Source organism: Camellia sinensis, chromosome 4, assembly GCF_055761805.1.
Source record: "Camellia sinensis isolate YWXY chromosome 4, ASM5576180v1, whole genome shotgun sequence".
Lineage (NCBI taxonomy): Eukaryota > Viridiplantae > Streptophyta > Magnoliopsida > Ericales > Theaceae > Camellia > Camellia sinensis.
Window position 1 is genome coordinate 139,807,210 of NC_138964.1, and position 24,737 is coordinate 139,831,946.

The window sequence follows — 24,737 nt, forward strand, 5'->3', positions numbered from 1 at the left end:
ACAAATGGGCACGCCAGCCAAGGCACTCACGTGCCTCGCCATCATATCTGGCACGCCTTTTGATGCATCGGGCACGCCTTTTGATGGCACGCCTTTTGACAGATTGAGCACACCTTTTGAGGGCACGACTTTTGAGGGCTCGATATCTACATCCATGTATATTTTTTGGGCAGCCTATATACACACTCATACAGTGTCTTCTACACCGGTCAGCTTTATCAATCCCTTTGTTTCAACCTCAAATAGGTTTCTATCTTTACACCTATTTGAGTTTGAGGGGGGGTTATACACAGTATCATGTATAAGTCGCTCATGGCGCACTGTGCACCACCACAACCTCTGCTACACCGGTCCGACATGACCCCGTAAACTGTCTTCTACAACGGTCCGACATGACCCCGTAAACTGTCTGCTACAACGGTCCGACATGACCCCGTAAACTGTCCTACTACAACGGTCCGACATGACCCCGTAAACTGTCTTCTACATCGGTCTGACACGACCACACAGTGTCTGCTACAACGGTCCGACATGACCCCGTAAACTGTCTGCTACAACGGTCCGACACGACCATACCGTGTCTTCTACAACGGTCTGACACAACCATACAGTGTCTCCTATCCCATTTTTAATTTTATTTGTCAGCTTATTTTTCTGTTTTGTTACTCTCTCCAAACTCAAGTTGGCTAGTACCTATCCTCCTTGAGTTTGAGGGGGGCTGTTAATGTACATTGTATAATTTACCATCACCTACCACACACTTACCATCACCTACCACACACTCACCTACTACACTCACCTACCACCACCATCCACTACACCTACATCTATATAAGGAACCATTTGTAATAGACAGAAAATCATCAATACAATCAATCAATAATATCAATAGATACATTTATTCTGTATTTCTCTCTTCATACATTGAATTTATCACTTGTAAATTTGAACTCGACTTGCAAGTAGTTTTGACATCGTTGTCAGCCTTCTCTTGTTTAGATTTTCACTCCTTGCGGCGCCAATCGCAAAAACTACAAATGCAAAGTGAGTAGTCAAAACCAAAACATTCAGGTCGTATTTGAATAAAAAATTAGAGTAGAAATAAGTGGAAGGAAATCAAAAAGAAAGACAAAAGTGAAATTTCTTTCTTTTTTTTTTCCTCTTAAATCTTTTGATAAAAACAAAATCTCGGAGAATTTTTTTGCAAAATCAGTTTGCATGCATAGGCAAAACAAGTAGATAGTCTTCCTTGAATGAGAAAGAAAACACGGATAGAATATAAGGGTGAAATTTTCGATATGTTTTGACAATACAACTCAAACCATACCCAAAGTTTTAGGGTCGAGATTAAACATTTTCTAACACAAACATAAATATAATACAATCTGGTAATACGAATATTAAACAAGTCAACTCAGTGTTAAACTTGCATAACACAAAATTAATTTAGATAACCTATTTAATAAGAATTAGTTACACATTTTAATATTTTTCTATTAAGGGGCCCTATGACAGTTTTGAATCTATTAAGCAACTTCATTCAAGTGAATGAAAAAGTATATAAAATAGGATTTTAAGGCTAATATTTTTATTTTTTTTTTGTCTTTTAAGATAACATATTTTGTGTCTAGTATTTTAGAGTCAAACTAGTAAAATAATAATAATAATAATTGACGAAATAATAATAATAAGAAGGTATAGTCTTTGTAAATTGATGACATAGAATTGAGTTGAAATTAAATATTTTTATGAATAATTTTATTTAGTAGAGATTGGTTTCATGAAATTTAATAGAAGAAAAAAATAATAATTTCATATTTTTAATTAAAAGGTGAAATCTTTTGACACGACAAGTTAATATGAAATGAATCGAACACAGATCAAAAATGACATGATATGATGAACATAAAAAATTAAATTAGTGAATTAGTATTGAAGTAATTCTGACACAACACGACACCCATCCTTAATAGAATATGAGTGATTCTATTTACACATCACTAATACTCTCAGTACACACCATTGCTTAATATACACACAAAATAATTTTTAGGATTTAAAAATATCTTATTTCACACCTTAACTTTCCATTGCTAACCTTATATTAATACACCACTAACTATTTGAATACACACCATTACACACACCAAAAACTCTTTATCGTCACCACTACACAACAAAAATCTCCACAATTTTCAAAACAAAGACTATCTTTGTCATGACCCGAACCCGCCCCTCTGGGTTAAGGCCATAACCGGTCAGTAATCACGAGATTACCTACGACCTCAAACCAAAACAGACTTAACACACCAGAGTGAAAGGGGCCAAACGGAAGCAATTTTAAAACTTTGTCCATAGAGCCGTGCTTATATGCACATCATAACATTCCAGACATACATACGTTAATAACTCGCAACAGAAAGTATAGTAACATAAGTACTGTACAGACAGGATCATTCAAATCTAAGTCAGCCAAGCAAAACTACATACAGACGTATTCAAAACTTCGCCAACCTGACAAAATGTAAATACATGACAATGGGCGAAGATGAGTCTCGTGCGTGAGACACAAGGGCTGACTCTCTCAAAACCTTAGTTGTTCCATACAGACTTCACTGAGGCTGGGTCTGGACTTCTCTTGGCTCACCTACAAACACATGAATGAGCGTGAGCGATAGCCCAGTAAATAATATCAAATAAAGAATATACATTGGAACAATGTACATCAAACGGCCTTGGGCCCAATTTACATTTTAACTAGTATATACATACATACACACATGTAAGTTAAGTAACTGAGGTTCCAACTACATCATACGGCCTCGGGCCCAATTCATTCATTTCGTTGTCAAACTATTACTCGTGTCAAACTAGCCTTCAACCTTTTCAAACTTTCATATCAAACTGGCCCTTAAGCCTATTTACACTTTCGTGTCGAAACGGCCTCTGGCCCATTCATTCATGTCTTGTCAAAACGACCTTCGGTCCATTCATTTATGTCAAAACGACCTTCGGTCTATTCATTTGTGCCAAAACGGCCTTCGGCCCAATCACTTATGTCAAAACGGCCTTCGGCCCAATCATTCATGTCAAAACCACCTTCGGTCTATTCGCTTATGTCAAAACGGCCTTCGGCCCACTCATTCATTTCAAAATGACCTTAGGTCCATTTATTTCTATCAAAACGACCTTGGGTCCATTTATTCATATCGAAACGACCTTCGGTCCATTCATTCATTCATGTCAGACTTTTGTCCACAATCCCAATTAGCAACTCATAAAGCTTATAAGGGAATAATAATTGGACATTCACAATTATTCAAATATCGATATTACTCACAGTGATCGGCTTGTGGATTTGCCCTGGAGCTTGACCCTACACATTCCATGAACACAAAAGGGTCATTAACAATTCAATCCGTTCCTTAATTCACATATTCCTCTTTAGGCTTTATCTTTATCTCATAAACTCATTTACAATGCTTAACATATGCCTAAGAGCGCTTACAAGTGAAAGAGAACGGAAAACAAAACACAAAACGAGCATACAAAATTTCAGAGAACAGGGTCCCCGCTCGAGCGTGGACTTCCCCCCTTGAGCGGACCCTATAGGCCTGCAAAAGTGCTGGTTGCATCAAAAATACGCTCGAGTGTGAAATAGGACGCTCGAGCGGAAGGCCTGTCAAAATAGCTCCCGCGCTCGAGCGTTAATTACCCAGCTCGAGCGGACATCAAGTCTGCAAAAAGTACTGGGAGCACGCATTTCCCGCTCGAGCGTCAGGTTCCCCGCTCGAGCGGACCTCAAAATTCCGGAAAACCCAAAACTGTGTTCTTGAACTCCAATTCGATTTTCAACCAACAAAACATGCATGTTATGGCTCAAATCTCAAATATAATTATACTAACATGATGTAAACCTTAAATCACAACCCAATGAAGCTCAATTCACAAGTAATTCACATGTATACCCCAAAATATGTCAAACTCATCACCAACATGCTCAAATTCAAACATTTAAGACTTACTCTCCCATAATTTGTACATGCATGTGGGAGATGCTCACCATTCTCAACTTAGATAGCACAAATGATGATTATAACATGAGCTTCAATTAAAATTGTACATGGAGTATACATTTTCATGCTCAAACATGCAAATTCAAGGTACTTTCTTACATGCATGCATATATAGTCTTCAAATTCATCAAAACCAACTCCTTTCATGTTCTAGATCACAAATTAATCTTCAATTCACGAAATCACAACTTAAATTCATGAGTTAGGGGTTGGTTACTCACCTAGGAGCTTTAATCTTCCAAACTCTAGTCAATTCTTGAGTTAAATCTTCAAATTCCCAAGCTAGAGCCAAAAATTGCTCAAGCCTCTTCCTTTCTCTCTCTATGGCCGGCCTCTCTCTCCCTCTCAATTGTCTAACTCAGATTTTGAGTTTTAAGAGAGCTAAAGGAGAGTGCAATGCAAATATACCACAAGCCCCTCTAACAAATATTTTAATATAAAATAATGGGGTACTTAATTTATCAATTTAATCAGTTTAAATTGACCAGAATCAATTTTCAATTAAATTTCACTGTAGGCTCTAAAAATTATGCCAACCACAATGGCGTAATCAATTTCGAGTTCTGTGGCCGATAAGGCTCTCAATTTAATTTCCAGAGCAGATTATTCAAACAGATATTCCTACGGTGAACAGGTAGAATTCCAAAATCGCATATATTCACATAATGGCACACAAAAATCATATTAAAATATATAATCACATACGTATTAGGGACCAATTAGCATATTACGGAACAGGGGTACCACAATCTTCGTCGGTCTTTATGTCCATCGTTGGCAGAGATTTCATTCAGCCACCATCTTCACAGGTGTTGATTTCCATAATTGATTTGAACTCTCATTGTGTTGAACTCTCGTCATCTCGTCATTTCAAATCACCGACAGAGTGTTTCATTCAGCCTCCATTTTCATTGGTGTTGATCTCCATTAGGGATGGCAATTTGAAACCGAACCGACGGGGACCTGATCCCCCGACCCCGATTTGAACGGTTATTCCCCGAAAAATACCTCCGACGGGACGGGGATGGTATTAAAAAAATAAGCCCCGATCAATTTCGGGCCGGGGACGGTGATAAAGTGTACAACCCCGGCCCCGGCCCCATTTTGTCCCTGAAATGGTACGTATATTTTATATATATATATATATATTGATTAGTTTCTCTCTCATTTTCTTTCATTTCATTATTTCATATCTTCTCTCCCTCTTTCTCACCTCTGATCTCTCTCTTCCTCACATCTTCCTCACCTCTAATCTCTCTCTTCCTCACATCTGATCTCTCTCTCTTTCTCACTGTCTCTCATCTCTGTCTCTCTCTCTCTCACTCACTTAAAGAGAGGGAAAGCACCGAATCAGAGTCGATCTGAGCAGAGCACCGAACCAGTGCCAATCTGAGCAGAGCACTGAACTAGAGTCGATCTGAGCAGAGCACCGGATCAATCTCTCTGTGCCGCGATGCCAAAGTCGATTTGAGCAGATGAATCTCTCTCTCTCTCTCTACTTAGATCTGAGCAGATCAATCTCTCTATCTCTCTCTCTACTTAGATCTAATATAAATTGTTGATGATGTTATTTATATAAACTGTGATGTTTATGATGTTGGTAGATGATTTTTTTTTTTTTTTTTTTTTTGGATCGGATGTTGATGATGTTGAATTTGCTGCCGCTATTTGTTTTTTTTTTTTTGGTCCGGGGAATTTTCGGGGTCGGGGAAACCCGATCCCCGTTAGGGGGCAGGAACGGAGATGGTGATTGATTTCCCGTCGGGGATCGGGGCCGGGGAGATGTTTACCATCGGGGATCGGGGACGGGGAGTGCGATCCCCGGCCCCGCCCCGCCCCGTTGCCATTCCTAATCTCCATTATCGGTGTTGAACTCTCATCTCTCGTTGTCATTTCAGATTGACATTCTCACCTTCGATTCATGAGTGTGTGTTAATGGTGAAGATGATGAAACATTAGCATACCTCTTTAGTGAAATTCACTTTTGTAGTCAACAACACAATCAATTTTAACATTGCTACATTGGGTGGGTATATAAGTTTGTAAAAAATTTAACAAATTCATCAAATTAGTCATGTTCAAGAATACAGAGCTGAACAAACTTAATGTGTTCAAAAATTTATATCTGAACAACGAATAAAAATTTAATTTATTTTAACCGAACTGACTTAAAATGTTCAATTTTTTATGTATGAATATTTAATATGTGGTCAATTTTAATAATTTGAACAAAATTATTTTGTTCAAATATAAATAATCGAACATTGTGTATAAATTCAACTTTGGTTATCCGAACACGACGAACAAACTCATCTTTCTAACATACGAACGAAATAAATAAAAAACCACAAAATGAAGTCACAAACTAACTTTTTCAATGTTCAAATAAACGTTTTCAATATTTATATTGGAACCAACTATCTCAGTGCCATCTATGATGTGCAAATCTTCAAAACTAATTGATTTCAATATTCTTAAATCCTAAATCTTCAAATGCAATAATGTTTTGAGTTTGAAAATAAGTATAATGGAGGAAAGAATGAAATGAGCTAATTGATAATGAATGATGTCTTAAGTGTTTGTTAGTAGTGAAGATGATGAAGAAATACAATGTTTATATGTTAAAATCCTAAACCCTAAAGCCTATATGGATGATGATGATTTTATATTTTTAAATATGAAATTTTTAAATGGGTAGAATACATCCCATGTTGTCCTTAATGATCATTTCATTAAAAGATATTAGTGAAATATAAATTTAATCTACTAATGGTGTGTATGGAGAGAATATTTGTTTAGCACATCTGCTGGCTACTAACTAACAGAAGCCCAAAATAGTGTCAAAACAAGGAAAACAAGATTTTTGTCCATGTGGAACACATACATTCCAAGATGAGATAAGTACTTCAATACTAACATTTCAAAGTTTTCCATAAAGCACTAAGCATATATAACCAAATGTGTAGATGAAGAAACTAAAAATGAAGTAATTACATAATTGTCCATGTTATTGCCAAGGGTTTTGCTAACTGGATGAATCCGACACCTAGAAAAACCCGACACCATGCCTAATTACTGGTACGAGGAAATAAGTCAAAAACAAAAATAACATTTAATATAAAAAGAAGAAGAAATTTTACTATTCTAGCCTCCACGAAATCTCAGCAGCTAAACTACCTAACACCTAGTGAAATCATGCTGGCGGCAGGCGGCAGAAGGGACCAAATGAATGGTTACCAAAAATTTGGATCTTTGCCGTTTAAGATCAATCTAAAGAAAATGATGGAGAACAGCACATTTTACATAATTGGTTTTGTTTGGATGCATGGTACAAGCTTAGATGATCCCAACTCCATGATAAACTGGCATTTTCTCTTTGTTCTCTAGCTTTATGTAATAAAAAGAAGAGAGAGAGAGAGAGAGAGAGAGAGACGAAGTGTACCTAATATAATATTGGCCTTAAAAATGTTGATTACATAATGTGCATCCAATCCTTGTAACCCTGCACTATCAAAAAATTAAATATTATAATGACAAGTATTATTTTCAAGGGCACAGGCCAAATATGTGACAATTTGATGTTCATGTGATGATAGATATATTGATAATTCTAAGCAGTTCTGTTCATTAATCTTAAAATCACTGAAAATGTTAACTTGTGATCTGAACAATATCATTAATTCACTAAGTAAACTGTAATACTAGCTAGCCCCAGGCATTAGCCCAAGTGGTTTTCAGAGGGCACTTGGGTGTCAGGAATGTGAGGTCTTAGGTCCGAGTCTATGGAGAGAGAAGCTACGTTATAATCTTACTAAGTTCTTAACGTCATACCGTTGGCAAAAAATAAAAATGACACTGTATCTGTAATACTAGCCTGTTTGGTTGTTTTCTTTTTCTTTTTTTATTTTTGGTTCTTGATTTTGTGTTACAGAAATGAAACAATGAAAAGTTCGAAAACACCCACTGATATCATTTTTATTGTTGTATGAATCAATTTTTGAAAATTCAAAAATAACTTTTTAGTGTTTCCTAAAAAGGGTTAATTTTAAATAATAAAAAATTCCTGAAAAAAGCTTTCAGAAGCAGCTCGCCAAACAAGCTTTGTATTTTTCGAAAAACAATACAGAAAACAAAAATAAAAAAGAAAACAAAAGCAAACAAGCTGCATGGTTAATGAGGTAAGTGTGGACACTAGTGGTACATATATGCCAGTGTTCCTCTATAAATCCAGACTAGTTCTGTGTTTACATGGTGGAAACTAGCAGGTATGGCAGAAAAAGTAGGAGAGATCGATCAGAAGATAGAAAGCAATGAAAGATTAAAGAGCAAGTGTAAGGGAAGTGTACAGACAATACTGCTCGGTTCCTTACGCACAGTTTTGAAGCACTCAGATGGGTTGGACATGTTGTTGATGGCACTGGGAACAATTGGATGTGTTGCGGATGGAGCATGCATGTCTGCAATCATGCTAGTTCTAGCCAACCTCATGAATGGTTATGCTGCTGCTACTTCTCTCACTCCCAAAGTCATAAATACGGTTAGTTTAAGAACTAATGTTAAAGTTCAGTTAAAGCATTTATCTTTTTCACCAATAATGTGACCATTTCTAATGATATTCTTTATAAAATAACACTCCATTTGTTTCGGCAGAAAACATTTTCCAAAAGCTATAATTTTAGTGAATGATCTACATCTATCTAGTAATAAGTATCAACTCACTAGCTGCGATTATGACTAACCATCTTCTCTTTAGAAATGGATATCTAATAAAACAATGGTTGTTTTGTTCACTTTGCAGTATGCTCTGTCTTTGCTCTACGTTGCTATCGGTGTGGGTATCGGTGGATTTCTAGGTAATTTGAATTTCCTTCCTTGTATCACCGTGAGACGATGTAATATTTGTGTAATCTATACAACAAAACATAATACAACATTATTTAACCATGCCTGGACTCAAGTATGTGGAATATGGAAGCAAGTTTTGTTTCATTATCTATTTACATGGGCAATTATGGAAAATGCTTTAACATTCCAGGGGATTGAAATTCACAGTTAATACGAAAAATTGAGTTCACAGTATTGTAAGAACAAGTGAAAGAACCAAGCTGAAAAGTAAAAGCCATGATTTAGTAAAAGATTTAGTAAAAGAAACAAGGTCAGTGCTTTTCAAGACACACGATGAACAGAGCTGTGCTAGGCTGAAGTCTTCAGTAGTCCATGGCGCCTCAAGTATATTAACATTTAACACTCCATTTGTTTTGGCTGAAAACAATTTCTGGTAAACTTTTTCCACATTTTCTAACATTTGGTGCGACGAAAAAACGAAAGTGAACAGAAAATGTTTTTCATGGTCAACAAAAAACAAGTTTATTTAGGCAAAGAAATGTTTTCCATTTTTGAAATGTGGAAAACATTTTTTGGACTAAAATCATGCTCATGCCACCACACTAACACCACCACCGCCACCTCCACCCCACAGCCACCACCACAACCACTGGCACTAATATAACTATTAGCACATTAGTTTCAAGATCGCAACTAAACATTGGAAAACATTTGCTGGAAAAAGTTTTCCATTGAAACTATTTTCTGTTGAAAAATGTTTTTCTGCCTAAAAAAATGTAGTGTAAGAGCTATGCTAAACATGACTTTAAATTTTGAGAAATCTCTGTCATGGATATATATACTGCTCAAACCATATAGATACCTTAAATAATGTTGTCTCTCTGGGATGCTCCCTTTCCTGATTCCTTGCATCAACAATCTGGGAAGAAGCTTTTTCAAATTCTTTTCCCCTTCTGAAAGATCACTTTATATGTGTTTCTGCATAAAATACATAAAATATGAACATTTTATGTTTCATTTGATCATAATGAGAGGGCAGACATTATTAAGCTCATCTGCTCATCTCAACCGTGCTCTTACCTTTTGGCTTGTCAGTAAATTGTTCTCAAGTAGGCTCTCAAACTAGGAGACTAAGTTGTATTCCAAGTACCACCCCAAGAAAATCTGAAAAAATTTTGTGGTCAGAACAAGTAGGTAAACATTTTTTATATGGCTAAAATACTCTCTTTCCAAGCTAAACAGCAGTTATGCTTTGGGATTAATTAAGACAACAGGTCAGAAGAAAATATGATAAAAACTGTGTTAAATACAGAAATTCATGGAATAGAATCCAATACATCAGCACACAAATTTTAACACTTTTGCTACATTTCTATCATATGATGCAAATTCCCCATTTTTATTTTTCCAAGAATGGACCAATTGTTTATCAGAAACTAGCATAAAAAACTATCCATATTACCCTAACTTATGTTGTATTATGTTTTAGATCGTTTTCTACCCTCATAAATTCTCTTGCAATTGTTTTTTGTATCAAACAGAAGGATTCTGTTGGGCACGCACTGCAGAACGGCAAACATCACGTCTACGCACTAGATATTTGCAAGCCGTCCTACGACAAGAAGTTGGGTTCTTCGACACATTTCAAGGAGCTTCCATGACATCCCAAGTGGTTACCAGTATTACAACCGGCACACTTGTCATACAAGGAGTTCTTAGCGAAAAGGTCCTTTAACTTCAATACATCTCACTTCAAAATAGAGTTAAACTATTTATAAGTACCTCATTTGAAGCTTTACTAAGTTGATGTAGCATCGACATTTGTAACAGATTCCAAACTTCATGATGAACATAGCAATGTTCATCACAGCTCAAATGGCTGCTTTGTACCTCTGTTGGAGACTCGCCATTGTTGGAATCCCTGCATTGTTAATGTTAATTATTCCAGGGTTAGTGTATGGAAAGCTCTTATCTGATGTTGGAGAGAAAATTCAAGAAGCTTACGGAGTTGCTGGTGGGATAGCGGAGCAAGCACTGTCATCAGTCAGAACGGTCTATTCTTATGTCAGAGAAGAGAAGACAGCAGAGAGTTATTCGGCTGCATTGAAACCGACTTTAAAGCTTGGGTTCAAACAAGGTTTGTTGAAGGGAATGGCCATTGGTAGTGTTGGCATTGGCTATGGGGTTTGGGCACTTCAGGGATGGTATGGGAGCATCTTAGTTACTGAAAAGAACCTCAAAGGCGGTAATATATTCACTGCCGGAGTGTGCATTATCTATGGAGGATTGTAAGTTCAAAATGCTTGTCCGTGGACCTTATAATTTTAGTGTGGATAGGATTAATCATATAATCAAATTGTTATGACACTTCTTGGTCATTGGGGTTAGGTCATAATCAGTTTACCCATTCTACTCATACCGTACCTACAAAAAAAAGATAATACTGGTACTAATATGTAAATAATTTCACCTAAAAGATATGCAATTTTTGAAACAGAGGGTAACTCAACAAATGTAATATATTTCATTATTTTGGGCTTTTTTCCTCTAGAATTTTCAGAGAAAAATGGGTAATTTTTATTAGTGCTGGAAAGTTTATAGGAGAGGCACATTATTTTTAAAACCATCACCATTACCATTGCCAATTGTTCTCAACATCATTTGTGCAATCTGCCAACTACCACTCACAACAACATAGCACATTCTTTTTCAAGGGACTGTTTAGTGAATCTTTAGAAATACAAAACATACACTTTTTAAACTTAAGGTCATTTTGCAGTCGCAAAATTTATAGAAATAAAAAAAAAAAAAAAAGGGTAGTTAACTTACTCTCAAATCTGTTCTAAGAGAAGTTGTCAGCGATGGAGTTGGTTAGGAATAGTGATTTTTAGAAGTACTTTTCTTACTTCATACTGGACCATTTAAGCTTTTCAAAAGAGTTGGGCAAAAAAAGTTAGTTTTAAAAGAATTCACTTTCATGACAACGCCCACTCAAAATTGAAAACACAAGCGTCATCATCACTAAGAAAACTTAACAAAGTTCTAGTTCTCATTCAAAGCATTTTTTTCTCATATCTCATTCCAAAAACATGGCTTTAAAATTAGTGTTTAATTGCTTACCATGCAGTGCTCTTGGGAGTTGTCTAATAAATGTCAAGCACTTTATGGATGCAAATGTTGCAGCTGCTCAGATTTTTGAGATGATTGAGCGGGTCCCAAACATAGACTCTGCAGATCAACAAGGCAAAGTCATGTCAGATGCCAAAGGTGAATTGGAGTTCAAAGACATTGATTTTGTATATCCATCAAGACCAGAAAGCAAAGTATTGCAAAATTTCAATCTTAAAGTTGATGCCTGCCAGACCGTTGGATTGGTGGGTGGCAGTGGATCGGGTAAGTCAACAGTGATCAATCTGCTTGAAAGATTCTATGATCCCCTTGAGGGAGAGATCTTACTGGATGGAATTAGCATCAAGACCCTTCAGCTAAAATGGCTGCGGAGTCAAATGGGACTAGTAAACCAAGAGCCTATACTCTTTGCGACCTCAATCAAGGAGAACATCCTATTTGGAAAAGAAGAAGCTTCAGAAGAGGAGATAGTTCAAGCAGCTAAAGCAGCCAATGCACACAATTTCATTACACAATTGCCAAACGGATATGATACCCAAGTAATGTTTGATCCATTATTTTCCTTTTCCTTTCTCTTGTTGCTCTTGTTATATTATGGATTTGCTACAAATTGGTTCTGCAACTAACCAAAAACAAAAAAAGAGGTACATACTAAGAACTATATTTTATGTTGTTCAGGTAGGGCAATTGGGAATTAAGATGTCCGGAGGGCAGAAGCAGAGGATTTCCATTGCAAGGGCACTGCTTAGAAACCCCAAAATCTTGCTGCTAGATGAAGCCACCAGTTCATTGGATTCACAGTCTGAAAAGGGTGTCCAGGATGCTTTAAATCAAGCCTCGATAGGACGTACAACTATAGTCATTGCTCATCGTCTCTCTACTCTCCGGGATGCTGATCTGATTGCAGTTATTCAATCAGGGCAAGTGGTAGAGTGTGGGTCTCATGACCAACTTGTTCAGAACATCCATGGTCCATACTCAGCAATGGTGCAGCTACAGAGAGCATTCATGAATGACAAAACTGTGTCACCATCTGAAGCAATTGAAAGTAACAAGTCCTCCGGCCGAGATAGAGATGTTGATGCAGCAGAAACAAAAAACATATCGACGACTCCATCAAATTATGGATCAAAAATGGACCAAGAAACCAAAGAACAGTATGGTCCGTACTTGTGGCACTTCATACAAATTACTGGTTCTCAGTGGAAGTCCACTCTACTAGGTTGCATTGGCGCTCTTTGCACTGGACTAATTCAGCCGATGCATTATTACTGTATGGGTGCTCTTTTAGCTGTCTACTTCATCAATGATCATGACGAAATCAAGTCACAAACAAGAAAATATTGCTTTGCCTTCTTATCGTTCGCTGTCGGTGTTTTTATCACCAATGTGATCCAACACTACAGCTTTGGAGTTATGGGAGAGAATTTAACAAAAAAGGTCAGAGAAAGCACGTTTGCGAAGATTATGACTTTTGAGATTGAGTGGTTTGATCAAGAAGACAATAGCAGTGGGGCCTTATATTCAAGATTAGCAACAGATGCGACCATGGTAAGAACTCTTGTTGCTGATATTTTGGCGTTGGTGACTCAGGCCATCTCATCAGCAACTCTATCAATTATTTTGGGTTTGGTGTTGGCTTGGAAACTTGCCCTCGCAGCTATTGCTATGCAACCACTCATCATCAGTACGTTCTATATGAAAGCAATAATGATGAGGAGCATGTCTAAGAAAATCCTGAAAGCGCAGAACAAGAGCAGTGAGTTAGCTAGCGAAGCAGTTGGAAACCACAGAATCATCAGTGCATTTTATTCTCAGGAGAAAGTTATGGAACTTTTTGCAGCTACACAGATAGGACCCAAGAATGAGAGCCTTAAGCAATCTTGGTATGCAGGGTTCGGACTATTTGTCGCACAGTTCCTCGCTGCTGCTAATGCAGGAATTCTTTTCTGGTATGGAGGAAAACTTCTCTACCATAAAGAGATCAAATACAAGAACGTCTTTCAAACATTCTTCATCTTGGTATCGACAGGGAGAATCATAGCAGAGACGGGAAGCATGAATATGGATTTACTGAAGGGGGCGAATGCTTTAAAATCAATCTTCATGATATTGAAAAGAACGAGCAAGATGAACCCAGATAAGAAGGATGGTATCAATCCAGTTAAGATAAGTGGAGATATAGAGCTTAAAGAGGTGGATTTCTTTTATCCTACAAGACCGAAACAGATGATCTTGACGGGCCTGAGCTTCAAGATTGATGCTGGAAAAATTGTTGCCTTAGTTGGCCAAAGTGGATCAGGAAAGTCGACCATCATCAGACTGATTCAGAGATTCTATGACCCATCAAAGGGATCAGTGGAAATTGATGGATTTGACATCAAGTTCTACAATTTGAGAGCTCTAAGGTCACATATTGCATGGGTAGGTCAGGAACCTACCATTTTTGCAGGATCAATCCATGAAAACATTGCATACGGAAAAGAGAATGTAACTGAAGCTGAGATAATTGAAGCTTCCACTCTTGCAAATGCACACGAGTTTATAAGGTTAATATCTCCAAGCACAAAATCACAGTTTCTTTATCAGTTTGTGTTTTTTTTTTTTTTTTTGTGTGCCTTCTTGGCCAAGCATGTTCAAATTTCTATGGCTAATCCTAACCAACTTCATGAACAGTTCCATGGAAGAAGGGTATGCAACATACTGCGGAGAAAGAGGTGTGCAGCTATCAGGGGGGCAAAAGCAAAGGTTAGCTCTTGCTCGAGCAATCTTGAAAAATCCAGCCATATTGCTTTTGGATGAGGCAACAAGTGCATTAGATGTCAAAATGGAGAACCTTGTGCAAGATGCATTGGAGAAGACCATGGTTGCTAGGACATGTTTGGTTGTAGCTCATCGACTATCAACACTTCAAAAATCAGACAAAATTTCAGTGATTGACAAAGGGAGGGTTGTTGAAGAGGGTTCTCATGATGAGCTGCTTTCAAAAGGAGAAAAGGGGGCATACCATTCACTTGTTCGACTCCAGCAGCAAGCCATCTTGAGGTAGGTAGCCTGCCGACTGCTAAAGATGCTAAACCATGACAAACAGAAGTACCACAAAGTTTAAGATGTGTGAACTGGATTTTAAGCAGCTAGCTGCACTATTTGTGGTTAATCATAAGACAAACAAGGAAAAGGTCTACTATGTGGTTTACTGGCTGTACATAAGGGCTTTAAATATTCCTTCTTTTATAGCATAAAGGTGCTTACACACATCATTATACAGATCTTATTGCAGGTTCTTCCACTTTGTCTCCCCAATTTACATGTTCTCATAATGGCTGAACTACTATAGCTTTTGTTCAGTAATTAAAAATGTGTTCATGCTTGTCTGACAGTGTATAACTTACTCTAACTTGACATATAAGTCTCATCCCAACATGTTTTTATTGTCTACATTTATTAATTAAAAATAATATTAAAACTCTGAATTCAAAAAAGACAAGGATTATTAAGACAAATGGCACATGGCATCACAGTTATCGAGGAATTCAAAATATTCAAAAATTTAGAACTGTAAAAACTATAATAAAATAAAATTAACCAGATATATTTACGAGAATAATTATCTGTTGTCCCAGCTCTGTTCTCATCATAATCATTGTTTAATTAGGAGCTAAACAGCAGGACGGCAAACTTCTTGGCTGCATGAAAAAGAAAAAGAAAAAAAAAATAAACGTTAAATAAATCAAGTTGCAGACTTTACATGACATTTCAATTGCTCTCCAGCATCTCATAGGCTAACTAATGCTCAACCGGACACAAGTATTCCTGTAGTAAAAGATTCATACTCTCATTAACTAATAAACATGCACACAAGCCTGGTAAAAAAGAAAAAAGAGCAGCCTGCATGAATTATTAGATTTTTGCTCACCAGTTCTGTGAGACACCTAAAATTTCCTCACGACTGTTAAGCATGCTAGTAATCATCAGAAAGTTTCAAGCAAAGTTATAAAGCAGAATATGTGATCATAGAAAACCTCCCAAAAAAATGTAATGAAGATTCTTGTGTACCTGTTGATGTATATCACATCCAAGCTTATCTTCCTTTATTTTACTTTTTCAGTCTTGCATGACATGGGACTTTTATCTTTGTCGCAACAATGACCCATAGGTCAGCTCACCTAATATATATACAGGCCATTTTCAGCAAGTGCTACTAAATATGACCCGAATCCATTTATAATCACTGCAGTAATGCAATTCTCATGGAATTTCATCTTTCTCTCTATTTATTTTCTTGAGTCCTGAGTGAGTCAGCTCTTCCTTTCCCTTCTCTCCTTATCCAGAGAAAGATATTCGTCCATCGCACCTCTTTCTGAATCTCTCTCCAACAATCCTTGTATTGTATTTGTAAGGAGATGACAATTAAAATAAAAAAATCCATACTTTGCAATAAGCACCTTTACCTTACCAACTCATGAAGGTTGAATTGTCTATGAAACTCGCAAAAGCCCCAATAAACAAAGATTGTCATGAACTTCAGCATCGACATCTCTTTGATTCAAGCATTTGGCATTTCAGACAGTAGCAGCAATATCATTTGGATGCAATGTCAACCTTGCAAAGGCTACAACAGATAGTGCATGCCATTTGATGATCCACGGAAAAAAACAAGCTCTGGAGAAGTTCTTTCACATCTTTTGAGTGCTTGCTCATCACTATCTTATAATGGATGCATTAAAAACAGATTTTGTTTTCACTGTGTTGTACATGGATGAATTTGGAGAGGAATAATCTCTAATCATATTTTAATCTAGGCAAGGAGTGGTGTTGGAAATACTGCGAAACATCCTTTTTTCGGTGTGCAGACTGATGCTGATAAGACAAGTCAAGGTATTCCCGGAACTGTAGGTTTAGTTTATGACAGTGTTTCACTTGTCAGACACTAAATATATCCTTCATTCTATTGCACAACCAAAAATGTCTGGATTCATTTTGGTTCAGTTTTAGGGAACCCAATGCCATTTTTTTTTTCGCTGACATGATTTGGTTTACAGGGAAACCAAATTGAATCCAACCATCAGTGCACCACTAATGTCTTTAGTCGCACAATTTATAAAAAACAAAATGATGCATCAATAGTCCTGCTGGTGGACAACCGTGATAACCTAAAACCCACAATTCAATGATTACTTGGAGTTGCATCAACACGTCTCCACAACCAACCTCAAAAGGAAGTATAGTACTTGGCGAAACACCATTTGCCAAGGTTAAAATCTCCATAAAAATAATAACTCCTCGAAATAACAATAGACCCACGTACAACACACTAACAAAATATTATGAGGTAATAACAAGCATTCCAATGATAAATAGCATAGAACTTTACAATATGCTGATGATTTTGTGTGTCAAAAACTGGTATGCCTTTCTTGTAGCAGGCTTTGCATCATTGACATGGCAACCAAATGAGTGCTAGCATACAGAGGACCACATGTTTGTACCAGTGATGCACAATGCTGAAGTTCATAACAAAGATTCAGCTGTTGAGGTCTTGTGCAAGTTGCATGAACAATGTTCCCTGCATAGGCTCAGGTAAAGGTTGCACACTCCTAAAACATGGATATTCTCTCTGATTAAATCCTCGTCGCTAGAACGAGGGTCATAGAAGTAAGATTTAGGAGAGAAGCAATGGATGAGGCATGCTGTGAAGCAGATATCCTTTTGAAAAAAGTGCAGGGAGGAAAGGAAAAGTTCTGTAGAAGAGAACAATAGGAGGGAAGATAGAATTGCATGAGATGCGCATTAACGCTTTGAATGTGAATGCAATAGTTTCAAAGAAGTCACAGAAAGCCACACAAAATGTCTGAGATACTTACCAATTCATGAGAGACGGGATCAATGATTTGAAGGTGTAAATATATATATATATTCATTTGATGTCTTGCTCATGGTGCTTTCTTTGCTACTTGCTGAAGGTTCTGCTGTGTAGTTACGGCATTTTATAGTTTTGGCTAGGTTATACTATTACTATGGTTACCTGATGTGGTTTACTGTTGAGGTTGATTGGATACGCTGTACATATAGCAATTTTGGTTTTGTTAGTTCTAAGATATGTGATTGGTTTTTGTTCCTAATTGATAGATAGGAACATATCTGATTGTTTTGTTAGCTAGGAGCATATCTAATAATTAGTTCTGACATCTGAGTTCTTGTAGTAAATCTTAATCAATGGAAGAAATTAAACATAATAATAGGCTGTATTATGCCTCTTGAATTTTGTATGTTTTTTCATTATCTTGTAAAAATATCTTGTGTAGAAAATTTAATGTATAAAGAGAAATAGAGAATTGTATTATTGATGTAATATTGATTAATTGAATGTTATATATTACAAATGGTGAGGGGCTCCTTATATAGGAGGTGTAGTGGAGTAGGTGGTAGTAGGTGGTGGTAGGTGTAGTAGGTGGAGTAGGTGATGGTAGGTTTTAACAGCCCCCCGCAAACTCAAGGGGGATAGGAACTAACCAACTTGAGTTTGGAGAGAGTAACAAAACAAGAAAATAATCTGAAAAATAAAAAATGGATAGGAGACACTGTATGGTCGTGTCAGACCGTTGTAGAAGACTGTATGGTTATGGCAGACCGATGTAGAAGACACTGGCTCGTGTTGGACCAATGTAGAAGACAGTTTATGGGGTCATGTCGGACCGTTGTAGCAGACAATGTTGTGACAGTTGTTGTGACAGTTTACGGAGTCTTGCTGGACCCTTGTAGAAACTAACCGGAATCAATGTCGGGACAGTTTACAGAGTCTTGTCGGACCCATGAAGGAGCTAACCGAAATCAATGTCGGGACAGTTTACAGAGTCTTGTCGGACCCATGAAGGAGCTAACCGGAATCAATGTCGGGACAGTTTACAGAGTCTTGTCGGACCCATAAAAAGTCGTACCCTCAAAAGGTGTGCCCAATCTGTCAAAAGGCGTGCCATCAAAAGGCGTGCCCAATCCATAAAAAGGCGTGCCATCAAAAGACGTGCCATCAAAAGGCACGCCCAAGTTGTCGGCGAGCACCGAGAGGCGCATGATGCGCGTGTCTGCCTTTTCATCATGGTCTTTATAAACCGAAGCGGAGGCTGAGGCTTGGAAGCATAACAAACCAGTTGAAACCTCTTCGTTCTCTGAGAGCTTGTCGCTAAGAGCTGCAAATCTTGAAACACTCTGTAAACACTCTGTAACCAACCCTTCTCTGAAACACTCAGCAACCCATAACATGGCCTCGTCTTCCCGTTCAGCTACCCAGAATATGGCCTCTTCTTCCCGTGGTCTGCTCACTCTCTTTCCCGACCTCAACGAGTCAACAAGAGAGATAACTGGTGCGATGGCCAGTGAACCTCAACCAAGCGCCTCTGGTTTTGCTCCGTTGAACTTTCCGATGCGGTCGGTGGAGCAAAAAATGGCGGTGCAAACGGATATTGAGGCAAATCAGTATACTTTGAAGTCATGTGTGGAGACCATGACGGCGGTCACAAACCTGTCGCACCGGCTGCAGAGTAGGACAAATGAGGTGCAGCAGTTAAACGCCCAACTGGCTCTGCTCCAGCGCATGTATAAGGATGCGCGAGCAGAGATAAGTGTGCTAAAGGCGGAAAATAAGGAGCTGAAGCGGAAGGCCACCGTGATGTTCCGATTTGGAGGTCCGCCATATGCTGTAGTGGAGGAGCAGGGAGTAGTGATCGTGCCCAGTGGAGTGGGAAACATGGAGGCAGCACCGGTAAGGGCCGCTCAGGACGGAGGCAAGAAAAAGAGACCGGCGGCAGAGTAGATAAGAAAAAATCCTGCCTGTGGATGTGGTTGTTTTGTGTGTGTTTTTTTTTTTTTTTTTTTGGTGTAAAATGCTGATCGGGGTTGATCCCTGAGATGAATAAAAGAAGGTAAGGTTTGGTGTGCAAATCTTTATGGTATGAAGGGAATTGGAAAAAGATTAAAAAGAATGTGAAAGAAAAATAAAGAAAAAATAATAAAAATATATTTGAAATCAAAAAATGAAAGATGGAGGAAATAAGGAAAGTGGTTTGGAGAAAATAAATAAAAATAAAAATAATGGAGTTGGAAATCAAACGGAGGAGAGATGAAGATTTTTTTTTTTTTTTTTTTAATATAATATAATAAAAAGAGATATATATATATATATATAATTAAGAAAGTGGGGAACAAGAGTGTAAAGAAAAGAAAAAGTATAGGTTGCATCGTGGGTCACATGGGTGAGTAAAAGAAAACAATAAAGAAATGAGTGGGTGCCCCCCATGTGCAAGGATAGTGCTGGCACTTCAATAGGTGTACAGCCTGCTGAGCATCAGCTTTGACAGGAGCTGCCTTTGGACCTTTTCTCTAATAAATGCGTCAAACTGTTGCTGTTGGTGTTATCAAGAATGTGGAGAAGAGGAGGCTTGTCTGATGGCCTCTTGGGCTGTGTAATCATATCGAGGTTCGTGGACCTCTCAATCATGTTGTCACCCTCAAAACCAGAGATGGGGACAAAAGGAATTTTGTCAGGGTTGTAACCAACCTTCTTCAGATAGGAAGAGACTTCCTGCACAATTTCATCATACCTTGCTTTTGAGTACTTAGGAGTGGTAGCATCCATCTTGTTACAGCAGCAAATCATCTGCCTCACTCCAAGAGTAAAAGGAAGGAGAGCATGTTCACGGAAGAACTTGGGCTCCTTCTCAATCTCCTTGCCAGATCGACGATCAATCTCAGCAAACTTGACAGCAATGTGGGAGGTGTGGCAGTCAAGAACTGGAGCATACCCATTACCAATCTAACCCGGGTGATTCATAATAATAACCTGGGAGGTGAAATTTGCAGCTTCCTTGGCTGGATCATCCTTTGAGTTGGATGCAACAAAACCACGCTTGAGATCCTTCACTGCAACATTGTAGATGAAGACGATCGAGACGGTGGTGTATGGGAGGACAACAGTGAGAGGAGAGGCAGTGGTGGTGGACTCGAAGAAATTTCAAGGTATGTGTAGAAAATTCTAGCAGATTAGGTTGAGGTCCGGCGGGCGGCCAGGGCGAGGTTGCCGCCCGCCGGTGAAGCGAAAAATACTAAGTGCTTAACCTTGCTCTGATACCATGTAGAAAATTTAATGTATAAAGAGAAATAGAGAATTGTATTATTGATGTAATATTGATTAATTGAATGTTATATATTACAAATGGTGAGGGGCTCCTTATATAGGAGGTGTAGTGGAGTAGGTGGTAGTAGGTGGTGGTAGGTGTAGTAGGTGGAGTAGGTGATGGTAGGTTTTAACATCTTGCTCGCTTAAAAAAAAGGGACATTGTAAATTGATTAATCATTTTTTTTTTCCTGTGTATATTTTTTTGTTTATTCAAGAAAATACGTACAACCTGTTTGTTGCAGGTTAAGAAAGCTAATTATAGTTTATTTTAATTTGGGAATCTATGTCAAACTGTGTGGTATAGCTTCTGTTTATAACTTATTAGGCAAAAATAGCTTAAATAAGTTGAAAAAAACTGATTATCTAGAAGCTGAAGCTAAAGAAATGATGCTTTTTTTTAACTTTTGCTTTCTAATTAGGGCGAATTACACCAGCGGTTAGTTTGAAGCTTGTGTCGCTTTGGTCTCTAACCTTTCAATTGTGATATATTTGATCCTAAATTTTGAATCTCGTTCCAAATCAAAACAATTGAAGACATTGTTGCTCCATTTCAAGAGCAAAATCGTCAAATTGATAAAATATAAACTAATTTGAAAAAAATTATTGTCAAAAAATTATTTTTGAATTTTTAAAAATTATTTCTACCTATCAAAGATAAAATTATATAAAAATGATAAATCTTTTACATTTTTTTATTTATTTTTTTTACCAAATTAATTTTTATTATGTGTTTAGATGTTGATCATGTAATGGGTAGTTGTTTTTGTTGATATTTTTGAATGGTTATCATGTAATAGATGGTTGTATTTGTTGTTAACAATTTTTTTTTTATGGTTATCATGTAATGGATGGTTATTAGATTTTAATATGTAATCGATATATTTAATATATAAAATGTTTTTAGTTTTGAATTTTTTGATTTTATAGATTGATTTAATAATGACATCAAAATTATCCCCATATTTGACTTTTGAAAAAACAAAAACTAGTTTAACGAAGACAAATATAAAAAAATATATTTTAAAAAATTATTTCTACTCTCTCAAAATATAAAATTATAAAAAAAGATGTGTTTCTAATTTTTTTCACCAATTAAATTTTTAGTTTCTTAGAAAAATTTCTTGAAAATAGATTCTAAAAACCAAACAAAACAAAACATAACTTTATAACAAAGAAAGTTTCAACATTATTCATTAAAAAAATAAATAAATAAATAAAAAACATTACATTTCAAACAACATATAAGTTAACCAGCACAAAATAAATTATATAACGATTTTGCTTTTAAATAGACCGTTTGCAAAGGAAAATAGACCATTTGTTTAAAACAAGATTCAAAATCAGAGTCAAATATACTACAATTGAAAAATCAACAACCAAAATGATACAAGTCTCAAATTACAGGAACTGTTAGCATAATTCGCCCTTCTAATTTTCACATTTTAACCTCCAATAAGCTGTACCAAACAAGCCAAATAGACTCAAAGAATTACTCAAAATTTAGACTTGATAATGTATAGTAAATTATGATTATTGTTATTTTCCATCTTATCCCCACCATATCCAGATTCTAATGTCTGAAAAAAAAATCACTATATTCCGTGTCTGTGTCTGTGCATTTACGCTATGTTTGGTAACTTAGGAGAGAAAAGAAAAGAAATGATTACTTAAGTAATAAGAGAAAAGAAAAGAAAAGAAATGATTGTAATTTCTCTCATTTTTGTTTGGATAAGTAAGAAATAAAAGAAAAGAAATGATTGTGATTTCTCTCCTTCTTGTTTGGTTAGATTTCATTAAGAGAAAAGAAAAGAAATTATTTTATGTTATATTACCAAAATAACCTTTTTTTATTTTCAATCATTTTATTTCTTTTATTTTTATAGGGGTAAAATTGGTATTATGAAAATATAAACATTTGTGGATTTCTTTTCTCTCCCAATCTCTCCACTTTTGGGAAGATTGAAAATAAGGGTTATGAGAGAAATGAGTTTCTCTCCATTTCTCTTTATTTCTCCCAATTTCTCTCCACTTAAGATAACCAAACAAGGAAGAGAAATACATTTCTCTCTATTTCTTTTCTTTTCTCTCCAAATCACTCGATCCAAAAAACTGCAGTTTGGTTACCTCCAATTTTTATAACGGTGGTCCCATTTCAGAAGATGGACTGCACATTTATGTTTAACATAAAAATCTACATATATTCAATCTACCAAACGTTCCTGTTCCTGTGCAACATGAAAGAAAAATAATCATAACTCAACAAGCTTACTCTGTATTAAAATAAAAACCCAATTTCAATTGTGGCATTTATATCTATGACGACAATCCACAGGTTCAAACAAAAAATGAAAATTGTTTAGCGCAAAGACAAGTGCGATTGATAAACACGAATAAGAACAAAACAATCTTACCTTTTTATTCTAGTTTTTATGTGTTGATGGTGCTGAAGAAGATGATAGATACTTTTTGCAGGTTCAGTGTTCGTGAAAATGTCAATGATGACCCATACACTTGGTTCGCTCTGTCTGTTGCAAATTGTTTGGGGGATTTTAAAAGGTTGTGCAGTGTGGTGGCGGTGGATGAAATCGGTGGATCACGCAGTTCGCGAGGAGAGTAAAGCCGGTGGAGGAGACGATTGGGATGAGTTTTCAACTAGGAATGTAAGGTTGGTTTAGCATGTGTTACTTTGCCACATTTTTTTATCTTATTTGAATTATATTATTTTTTATTTAAATTATATTAATTTTTTTATAAAAAAATTAAAATATATTTATTTAAATCATCTCAAACAATTAATACAATTTTCCTTAAGATGACACTAACACGATTTTTCCTTAGGTGCAAAACATTTATTACATGATCTGATGGAAATGAGTTTTTTTTCAAATGATTTATGTCCAAGAATAAAAATGGTTTTTTTTTTTTTCAATCAAATTTATTAATTTGATGAAAAAATACTAAAAATTTGTCTAATTTATTCATCAAACGAAGAGAAATATTTTTTTATCCAATTAAAAATTTGATAAAAATTTCAAAAGTTGAAACATGAGAGATAAAATTTTTCCATCAAATTTGATGAAAAAGACAAATTTGGAATGAGAGAAATTTTTTTAAAAAGATTTTGATACCAAAAAAAATATAAAAAAAAATGATCAAAATGTTGAAATAATTTATATTAAATCAAGTCTTCTATTTAAATTTAAAATCAAATTAATCACGCTTACTTACGCCTGATACATTTTTCATTACAATTAGAATATATGTATTAATACTTGCACATTATGAAGAAAGTCTTATACCAATGGGAAATTCTCTCTTTCCGAAACTAATGTCTTGTATCAAAGAAACATATTGCCAAGAACACTGATCACCTAGACATACTTTGCAACACTGTTGCCTAAACAAAAAAAACAAAAACAAAAACAAAAACAAAAAACAGACAACTTAACGGATTCACTTAATTTGAAAAATAAAAAAACACAAATGACAAGTATCAGCCTCATTCAAACAACAAA

General features: G+C 36.3%; 1 protein-coding gene and 1 long non-coding RNA gene across 22 annotated transcripts; one reads left to right on the forward strand and one right to left on the reverse strand.

The window, feature by feature from the left end:
• Window positions 1–828: 828 nt before the first annotated feature.
• On the reverse strand, window positions 829–23,914 carry LOC114265404 (uncharacterized). Of its 21 annotated transcripts, XR_014327572.1 has the most exons (13): window positions 23,634–23,914; window positions 23,347–23,447; window positions 16,107–16,216; window positions 15,967–16,011; window positions 15,799–15,863; window positions 12,042–12,149; window positions 10,926–11,364; window positions 10,704–10,842; window positions 10,002–10,085; window positions 9,784–9,899; window positions 8,451–8,593; window positions 7,519–7,578; window positions 2,316–2,647 (listed from the first exon to the last, which is right to left on the reverse strand). It is a non-coding gene; the product is annotated as an uncharacterized LOC114265404 (long non-coding RNA). The 21 variants fall into 21 exon arrangements; XR_014327578.1 differs by lacking the exons at window positions 2,316–2,647; window positions 15,799–15,863; window positions 15,967–16,011; window positions 16,107–16,216 and adding exons at window positions 829–1,031; window positions 12,286–12,484; window positions 15,650–15,736 and having other exon boundaries at window positions 10,926–11,345; XR_014327568.1 differs by lacking the exons at window positions 2,316–2,647; window positions 15,799–15,863; window positions 15,967–16,011 and adding exons at window positions 829–1,031; window positions 15,650–15,736 and having other exon boundaries at window positions 10,926–11,345.
• On the forward strand, window positions 8,197–15,317 carry LOC114265400 (putative multidrug resistance protein). Its single transcript, XM_028206226.2, has 7 exons — window positions 8,197–8,613; window positions 8,875–8,929; window positions 10,463–10,647; window positions 10,752–11,209; window positions 12,049–12,589; window positions 12,729–14,599; window positions 14,727–15,317. Exons 1-7 carry the CDS (start codon window positions 8,344–8,346, stop codon window positions 15,097–15,099), a joined length of 3,753 nt encoding a protein of 1,250 aa, XP_028062027.2. The 5' UTR covers window positions 8,197–8,343; the 3' UTR covers window positions 15,100–15,317.
• Window positions 23,915–24,737: the final 823 nt, after the last annotated feature.

Excerpts from the sequence above, each read along its gene's own strand:
- LOC114265400 (XM_028206226.2), top strand. The coding sequence starts at position 8,344 with ATGGCAGAAAAAGTAGGAGAGATCGATCAGAAGATAGAAAGCAATGAA. Across the intron at positions 10,648-10,751 it reads AAGGAGTTCTTAGCGAAAAG|ATTCCAAACTTCATGATGAA; the intron begins GTCCTTTAACTT and ends CATTTGTAACAG. Across the intron at positions 11,210-12,048 it reads TGCATTATCTATGGAGGATT|TGCTCTTGGGAGTTGTCTAA; the intron begins GTAAGTTCAAAA and ends CTTACCATGCAG.